The sequence below is a fragment of the Centruroides sculpturatus genome, unplaced genomic scaffold (genome assembly GCF_000671375.1).
Source record: "Centruroides sculpturatus isolate CEXI.00-Female unplaced genomic scaffold, Cexi_2.0 scaffold18, whole genome shotgun sequence".
In the NCBI taxonomy this organism is placed as follows: Eukaryota; Metazoa; Arthropoda; class Arachnida; order Scorpiones; family Buthidae; genus Centruroides; species Centruroides sculpturatus.
The window spans coordinates 1,246,396-1,256,488 of record NW_019384302.1 but is presented as its reverse complement, the minus strand read 5'-3'; the positions used below and the strand labels follow the sequence as shown (position 1 = coordinate 1,256,488).

General features: G+C 27.1%; 1 protein-coding gene across 1 annotated transcript in view; it reads right to left on the bottom strand.

Annotated features, from left to right (window-relative positions):
- Nucleotides 1–3,490: 3,490 nt before the first annotated feature.
- Nucleotides 3,491–10,093, bottom strand: part of LOC111642236 (DNA polymerase epsilon catalytic subunit A-like) — a 12,268-nt gene continuing 5,665 nt past the window's right edge. Inside the window, exons 3-9 of the mRNA XM_023388580.1 lie at nt 8,363–8,581; nt 7,882–8,036; nt 7,722–7,796; nt 6,618–6,750; nt 6,188–6,295; nt 5,254–5,364; nt 3,491–3,625 (exon numbers count right to left, since the gene is read on the bottom strand). Coding sequence (XP_023244348.1) covers nt 3,491–3,625; nt 5,254–5,364; nt 6,188–6,295; nt 6,618–6,750; nt 7,722–7,796; nt 7,882–8,036; nt 8,363–8,581 — 936 coding nt within the window. The remainder of the gene's footprint in view (nt 3,626–5,253; nt 5,365–6,187; nt 6,296–6,617; nt 6,751–7,721; nt 7,797–7,881; nt 8,037–8,362; nt 8,582–10,093) is intronic.

Sequence of the window (10,093 nt, the reverse complement as noted above, 5' to 3'; positions counted from 1 at the left end):
AATTGGAGGACTTTTGTCTATATTTGTTTATATTAATTTATTATGTTATTTCAAATCTTTGTTCTTGATTCCAAAACCATTAAATAACTTGTATTTAAAAAACATTCGAATTCTCAGCATTCCATAATTGGAACTCAAGTGATCCAAGAACCTGAGGCAGATCTTGGATAAGATGAAAAACGTATGTTCATTTCTAAAATATATCTTACTAGAAGTAAAGGTTCAGCAGTGATGTTTACATGTACTGGTAATTTATCCAGAAATTTCTATTCATTTATTAGTTTTAACATCAGTTAAAATCTGAAATTTTTGTCAACTTTTGATTTATAAATTCACGTAGAACACACACTTAAATGACTTAATCTTCCAATTTTTGAATCTGTGAAGTATTAATTAATTAAAACTCCAAAACCTTTAAACGTCCAGTAGTAATCAATTTAATAATAAACAAACGTTTTCGACCGTACTCTCGGTCTTCATCAGGTTTAAAATCAGTTAGATTCTGTGAAGTAAGTTATGGAATACCTATACATTCTAGAATAGAGAGTATAATGTTTATGGTTTGGACATGAACTGAACTAAATTGTAATGAACTGAAAATGTTTGTCAGTTCATTAAAATCTATGCTGAATTATTGAAAATTAAGGTTGTCTTTATGAGCTGTTCTATTTCCAATGGTTGAAAAATTTCTTACATTAGTTATTAAATATTTGATATATTAGACAATTAAATTTCAATTAATCCACTTTAAATTTTAATCAATAGACTTTAATTTATCATCAGACTACAACAAAAATTCATTCAGATTAATATACCACTCACTAAATAAACCATCACCAGTTCATAACCAAACAGAAAAATTCTTGCTACAAACGTTTTTGTCTATGTGTAATAGACATCCTCAGATCTTGATGATATTGAACTAACAGCTATTAGAATAGAATGATTTTTTAAAAAATCGGATCAATTTCATAATTCAAATAAATTTAAATTATCCTTAATGTGCATTTCAGTCGTCGGGATCTAGATCAAAAATGTGCGCCACGCTGTGGAAAGCATGTCCATTTCCTTGAAGTTAATAGCGACTCCCCTTTTAATTGCCCGATAGATCTCAAGCAATTCGAGGTACTTGAGTTGTGCCTTATCCGATACTCTGTGTAGCAATTTAACGTTCTGTAGTCCAACGTGCAAATCCTCATTACTTACATATGTCGTTAACACTGTAGTAGTCATCTTTTTTCTTATGGAGTATTCATGTTCTTTCATCCTCATGGCGAGATCTCTTGCTGTTGCTCCAATGTATGTTAATGAGTGGTTAACTTGATCATCTTGAAGAGGAACTGCATAAACCCTGGAGAGTATGAGTCATCTATGCAGTTTTTATCATTTCTAATGAGAGAGAAGACTGTTGGAGAGTGTCGATATGTTATGTTTATTTTAGTGGTCCTTGCAATTTCTCTATATATATTAGAAAGTGTTTTGTTGTATGTAATAACCCTCATCCGTTTGTCTTGAGGAACAGTCCTCTCCCTCTTATTTATATATTGTTTTATGAGATGCTTAACCAAAGAGGACGGATATCCATGTTGTGTTGCAAGGGACTTGATCCATGACAATTCGTTTTGCTTTTTATTTTGCTTCAAACAATGTGTGTATGCCCCTTTTTACCAAAGATCAAAAAGCGGAGACTTTGTAACAGTAAGGGTCATGTGAATGGTTAGGAATAAACAGAGATGTATATGACTCCTTACGAAACACACAGGTGGAAAGATAACCATGCTCCATTTTGACAGTGATATCCATGTACCATCATATGACTCTCTTGTTCAACTTTCAACAACAGGCCATAGGAGTTATTGTTAAAATACTTAAGTACCAAGTCAAAGTTAGGTACTTTGTTCCATACTATGACAATGTCATCAATATACCTGACATACAATGCTATGTCCTCTTGAAATTTAGGTAATATGGTATTCAGGTGTTTTCTGACCACTAATTCACAGAGTGTTCCTGATATTGGGCTACCCATAGGCACACACCTCATCTGTATGTAGGTGATCCCTTCGTATTCAAAGAAGGACGAGTGCACCATCAAATGTGATATATCTAACACATCAGGGAAATGACCCTGGGGTATAAAGAATTTTTCTGTTTGGTTATGAACTGAACTGGTGATGGTTTATTTGGTGAGTGGTATATTAATAATTACCCAGTTTTTTGAAATATACTCATTCACATTCATCATTATTATACTCCCCAATTATTACTTGCTACATATTAAACTAAATTTTTTCAAAGTGTATAAAGAGTTGTTATTGTTTCATGTTATATATAAATGTTACAACAATAAAATATTTTTAAAATTATTAAAATTTTAACAATAAATAGATTTAAAACAATATACCGGATGCATGTTGACAAGCCATCCTACTATTTCTGCCGATTCTTGATATCGTTTAAAGCCAAATTTCAAATCAATTTCATCATTAAACAATGATTGCTGCAATCTCCGTTCGGATGTATCGTCTTTACTATAAAATAAAATTGATCAAATATTACAGTTACATCTAAAAGTCCTATTGGCAATAAAAATTCTTGCAAGATTAAATTATTAATTATGAAATATAGTACAACTAATCATGCTAATACAGTGGTTCTAAAACTTTTGTGACTATTACATATGTTGAACATGTTAAACATGTTGCCATTTCAAGAAATGACTAGATATCTCTTGAAGCCTAGCACATCCTGTAATAAAACATTTATTTCAGAATCTGTCTAGTTTTTCTGGTCACTTCTTGAAATGCTAAACTGACTTCTGCAGATGTTTAAAGATATTTCAGCATCTGTCCAATGAAGCTGGGCATTTCATGTAATGTTTAATGGCCTATTAGTATGTGGCATAAACAAGATAATTGAATGTTTCTGCACTTCTATATGTGGTACCTTTGTTGGATATACTGTAAATTATTCAATAAAAAATACACCATCTAATACATTTAGATCTATATCAATTTTAGCAAAATAATTTTACTAAATAATTATTTTTGTAAACAAAAAATGTAGTCTTATATTTTAAATTTAAATATATTTAATGGTTATAAAATATAAATGAAATAAAATAGAGAAGAAATTTAAAATTACTTATATTTTTCATTCAAAGAAAAAATTTCAGTGTTGGTTTTTCCAAAATTTTTTCAGGGTACATTACTAATTTATGATGTTTTATAATGAAGAAAACAAAAATTAATGCTACATATATAACAAAACACTACTGAAAAATCAAACTGCATATTTCAGTAGCAAACATAAAATAATAAATCCTCAAGCAAGCAAAAGGGTAATGTTGGCAGCATTGCAGCAAAACTTTATTTTCTAACGTTTGCAGCAATGTGCTTTGTTGTAAACAAACTGTACAAAAATTGAGTCAACACTTANTAAAAAGTTTTATTTTTTAATTGACAAATATTTCTAAAATTTAAATTACTTTTCAAAATACTTCAATCAAGAGTAGAATATTACAAGTTAAAAATACATACCAATCAAACATATCACCGTTGTAAGTCACAAAAACAAGAGGTTTTACTTCATAAATATGATCAAAAAAACGTTGAATCAAACTAACCTAAAAAAAAAAATTCATTTAATTCATTTTTCCTTCAATTATTTCAGTTTTAACATTTATACTTACAAAAGAATACAAACTTTTTAAAATAACATAATATTTATTTAGTGAATGTATTTCAACACATTTTACGCAATTCTACAGTGTGTGTCTACTCGATCTTGAAAAAAAGATTTGAGACTGATTTTTCAATTTTTCATAGACAATTTTCAGATTTTTCCATATTCATTTTATAACATTATTTTTTAAATTCTTATCAATTCATAATTTTTTAGATAGGTGTTTCTATATCAATATTTTCATAATGTACAAAAGAAAAAAACAATACATTTAAAAGTTTTTACATAAATCTCCTTGAAATAATTTCAAAACATGTAATATTACAGTTATAATAAATTAAATATATTATAAGATATAGTTATCTCTAGTCCTTATTGAAAATTACAGTGTAAATATCCTTATGAATACAATTATAAACATTTATATTTAGTGTTATAATGATTTAATAATAAATCTTGTTAACTGGAGAACTGATTAAATGATAACAGCTCAAGCTTCTTCCTGCAGAGATATTCTATTTCATCAAACGTTTTAAACTGTCTAAGCAGCCATCCTCAGAACTGAATGCAAATTGATTGGAATATGGACTATATAAATGCTTAAAATTTTAATTTTTAAAAAATTAATAAATAAAGTTTCAGAATAGTTGAACAAAATGAATACATCAAATAAAATGAGATTATATTAAAAAAACAAAGCAAAAATACTAAAATGAGCAAAATCATATACTAAAATTAGTGTTTGTGTTAGTAGTCTCTTTACTTGTCTGAATATACTTCCAAGCTGTGGACAGGCAACTAGCATCTTTAAAGTTGATGCATAAATTCTTCATAACATACTTGTGTACTGTTGTCTTTCTGATGACTTGGTTTCTGGTCATAACAGAATATTTAAGAGCTTTTTATATAATTTCATCCAGTTACAACAACTGCATAAAATCCACAACTCTAAATCTCCAGCAATTCCACATCTTTAATTTCTTTCAAAAAGAAGATCCAGCCATGGATATTTCAAGTAATTTCTTTTTTCTAGGCCTGATATGCCTACATTAAACTGGATATGTGTGCATTAATGTATTCATTGTACTCTATTTCTATACTAAATCTACTTATTGATCATAACAACATTTAAATTATGCAATAAAGCACTTTGAATTTTATTTATAACTGTATTATAATTGTAATCAAAGGTTTGCATTTGGTTATTAAAGCAAATGCAAACCTACAATTATAATTATAATTAAAATTTCTTTAATTAAATCTTTTTTAAAATTCACATTGACACGAGAAACCATCAGAATAAATTCTTTTTAAACTTTTAGAATGCCTTTCAGCATTTCAATCTGGAAACCCAGTATCAAATCCAGATGAGAAAACAAAGGAATTTTTCAAAATTGGTCTATTCCACCCTAGATACGACAGAAAACATGATGAACATCAAAAAGATCTCAGAAAAAAAAAATTTAATAAATGAGTGAGGATATTGCAGCTTTGTTATATTAATTATGAGGTATATTCAATTTTATTTTATTCAAAATACTTAAAAGTTTTAAGAAATATAAAACTTACTTCATTTGGCTCATTAAAAATTGTAAAAAGTCCTTCAAATTCTGGTTTTGGCGTATATTCAAAATCTTCTACATCAGAAGAAATAATCTCTCTGTTTGTAATTAAGTATCCCTATTTAAAATTAAGATATTATAATTTCTTAATCTAAAAAAAATTTTTTTATTAATATGCAAAATTAAAATTAATTTAGTAAAATTTAATGAATTAAAATTCTTTAAAATTTTTAAAACATTGAATTTTTCTAAATACAACCTGTACTAAAATTGTGATAAAAATTAAGTATAGATAAGTTTAATAATAATAAATAATGTAGACTTATTAATTAAACACTGACTTCGTAGTGTATTTTGAAAACACATGGCAAATTTTCATCGTTTATCTTTATTTAGTTGGTACGGTACTTGGTATTTATGTGTATACTCTCAATTGTAATAAGTAATCAACATGCATTGTATTATAGTTGGCTGAGGAGGGGCAAAAACAGCCCAAAACGAGTACAGAAAAGCAGTGTTTAATAAGTCAACAATAGGAAAAGGACACAGTTTCAAAACAAATACAATAAGTAATGTATTCAATTTACATACAAAATAATTGGAGTTCTACTGTATATAAAATTATTAACTGTTGGTTGTGTTAATAGTTTTTTTTGTTGTTGTTTTTTATTTTTTTACTGTTAATATTTTTCAATTGGTGACTGTTAATGTAAATAGCTTTATATCAAATGTGCTGATGTTATGCTATGTATTATTATTTTATTTTACTTTGCATATTCCCCTCAATATGGTTCTGTTTTAAACTTAAATTCTATCGCATTGTTTTATGTACAGCGTATCTTCATTCATACTTAATTTTTTTACATAGTAGCATCTGAATAATTATATTTTAAAGAGTAATATAATAATAAGAACATATTAAGAATAAAGTATTTACTTACTTGTCCATCTATCATATAGGATATCATCATTATCTGATCAGTACTAGAATCTGGAAATTTTAATGGAAGTTTTGTTGTTTCTATATCATAAGCCAAAACAGTTACATCCTAAAAATAATAAAGATTATTGTCTTAGTTTCAATAGCAGAAAGCTGACTTTCCTCAAACTAATTTTTGGCTAGACTTCAGTTATTATAGCTAAGTAATTTGGATTAAAATAGACAATCAGGCTGCTATCTTGTACTAATATTAATTATTATATTAACTTTAAAATAAAATTTGATTCTAAAATTAATTTAGCCTAATTTACTTGGTTATAATAATTAAAGTTCAGCCAAAAGACAGCCTAAAGAAATTAGTCTTTTGGATAGTTGATTATAGAAATGAGTTTGCATGCTTATTATATTTGATATCAATTAATTATACTTACAGGAGTCTGTAATAAATCATCCCGTCTAACAATTTCTGGAGGTTCAGTTCCTTTACACCTCACTGAATACCAATGCCCAACAAAGATTTTTTTGTCAATGGAAACTCTTATATGATAAGGAACATCATATTCTCTAAAATTTTTTAAAATTTTAACAGTTTAATTTAATATTCTTAGTAAAAATTAAAACACAAAACTGAAAAATATTTTAATAATTATTTAGTTTTTATAATTATATTATTGCTTAATGCTACTTATATTCTAATCTAATAATTAAAATTAGTATTATTTTAATAATATGAAGTTAATCGTAAAATAGTTAATTATAGCAATAGTTTATGTTTAAATAAGATCTCTAATTTTGTATAAACGTTGAGGATGCACATAGTGTTTTACCAACATTGTGCTAACCATAACTTTCTAAATCATAGGGAGCACATATTTATGATTAATATTCTGCAAAAAACAAAATCAATTTAATGACTGTCAAAGTTTGCACTCATATAATGCTTTTCCATTTCAAGTACAACACCCAATGAATTAAGAAGTGTTTTTCATAAAATAGCTTTCCCGAAAGAAAAGGTATGATCTATATCTTAGTTTATTGTAACCCAGAGTCAATGAAACTACAGAACAGAGTATGAAAACCTCCATTATCATGTCATTCTATTTGCCAAGTTTTATAATTTATGGAGAGAGGATCAATGCTGGATAAAGAGTGAAGTAGTTGACTAAGAACTTCAGATGGAACCATTGTTCATATGAGAGATTTATTTATGTTTAGTCCCAGAAATTCCAAAGAATTAGTATAAACTTGTGCCATTGAAAGAATTTACATAATACTGGAATTACAAATTCTCCATTTAATGGTATGTATGAGTAGTCTTATATAAAAATATGTAACTATTTGCTTACAGAATGCAACTTCTGTAAGCAATTGACAAATGATATACAAAAAAGAAAAGAGTTTGTAATTACCATACTGGAACTTATCAATTTTAAGTAAAAGCATAAATGATCAAAAATAGATTAACTAATTAATTAGCAATAAAAAAAAATCATATCATTACAGGTATTTGTATGAAATTTAAAAATTACAATTACCGAATGTCTATGATATTCTCCATCTGTTCAGTAACTCTACCCACAATAATTTTCTCATCATTGGATGACATATTACTGGAATATAAATTTTTTAATTAAATATATCATTGAAGAGATTCATTAAAATATAATAATAAATTGATTTAAAATTAATGAATACTTCTTCAACATTTCTACATAGGTGGATCTAGATTTCATTCTGTCTCGGTTTTTTTTAATCGTCGGAAGTAGTTCTTTCCTAACTTTTATTAAATCTGACACAGTCAGAAAAGATAGTTTTAAATAAGTTTTTTTTAATCCAATTAGATGGTTAGGCTGTAGAAACAAGAAAAAAACATTTTAGAATAAGTCTAAATATAATTATATTTAAAATATAATAATTTAAAAATAACAAATGCAATACACTAAATTTTATCAGACTAAAAAGTCTTGTTTATTTTTCATTAAATGAAATTATTTTTAAAGCTTCTTCTTCAGATGCAAAGTTAAATATGTATCAATATAAAACACATTAATACTTATAAATTTACATAAACAATAAATCAAAAGCTATTAAAAGATTTAGCATTGATTCAGTTTTCAGCCAATTAATCCAATAAGTTTATAACAAAAGAAAAAAATAAAGTAAAAGTAAAACTTACCAAATCAAGATCTTCTTTTTGGATGATCTCAACTCGATAAAGACTTCCAGCAAATTTTCGAGTGAGAAAGGAAGAAACTTCCTGTTCACAATTATTTTTAACAGCAATATAAAAATAAGGATTAAAAGGAAATGATACTTTAAAGCGATTTCCATCTTCTTGAACAAAATAATAATCTACAGCACTAACTAATCTTCTGTCTTCATCTAAGATTTCAGTCTAGGAAAAAAGCAATGTTTATAGTTGAGTTTTTAATCATCACTGTCAGAAAGTTATATGGAGAAATATTTTTTTAAATGTATCATGAACAAAAAATTATTCTTATTAATTAAAGTTAAAAATAATAGTTACTTATTAATTCATAAAGGAAACCTTAATTTTCAATAATCCAGCATAAATTTTAATAAACTTTCAAAAATTTTCATTCCATTAAAATTTAGTTCAGTTCAGATGTAAACCATAAAGATTATACTTTCTATTTTAGAATTTATAGGCATTCCATAACATAATCTCCCAGTTTTTGAATTTGTGAAGTCATTTAAGTGCATGTTCTATATAAATTTATAAAATCAAAAGTTGACAAAAATTCCAGATTTTGAACGATATTAAAATGAATAAAACTAAAATATCATAATTAATTTTTGGTCATCATGCTTATGAATCTTCTGGACATTATTATTAGAAAAATTGCCAAGCTGCTGAAATGTTTTGCAATCTTTAAAGTTAAGGATTCTCCCTTTTTTGGCTGTTTTAAATATCTCTAAGGCTCTGATCTGGTAATTGTGAAAGGCATACTGAATCAGTTTGTCTTTTTCTAAATTTGCTTTCACTTCTAGTTCTAGAGTATGGCTAGAGTGGTGACATGATTCTTTTTGATGTTGTACTTACGTACTTTCAATCTTAAATTTAATGATCTGTTAGTGGATCCAATGTATACTAGACTACATTCAAATCTCTCATCTGCGGCAGAGATACTGTATACTCCTGGTGCTCTCAATATGTCTATATTGTCACTAACAGGTCACTAAATTTAAGATTGAAAGTACATAAGTACAACATCAAAACAAATCATGTTACCACTCTAGCCACACTCTAGAACTGGAAATAAAAGCAAAATTTAGAACAAGCCAAACTGATTCGGCATGCATTTCACAATTACCAGATCAGAGCCTTAGTGACTCTAGAGATATTTAAAGCAGCAAAAAAAGGGAAAATCCTTAACTGTAAAGATTGCAAAACATTTCAGCAGCTTGGCAATTTTTCTAACAACAATATCCAGAAGATTCATAAGCACGATGGCAAAAAAATAATTATATTTTAATTTATTAAACATCACTGCTAAACCTTTACTTCCGGTAAGATATATTATAAAAACAAACAAATGTTCTCGATCTTATCTAAGATCGGCCCAGGTTCTTGGATCACTTGAGTTCCAATTATGGAATGCTGAGAATTCGAATGTTTTTTAGATATAAGCTATTTAACAATTCAAGAAAAAAGATTTAAAATAACATAATAAATTAATATATACAAATACAGTCGACCCCCGTATAAGATCATTGATTATTCCGTTTTATATGAATTCCATGTTGTACGAGTCACTTAGATTTTACAAATACGTGTACCGGGCTGTGAACGGCTCACGTATTTGTAAAATTTAAGTGACTTGTACAACATGGAATTCATATAAAACGGAATAATCAATGATCTTATACGGGGGTCGACTGTATA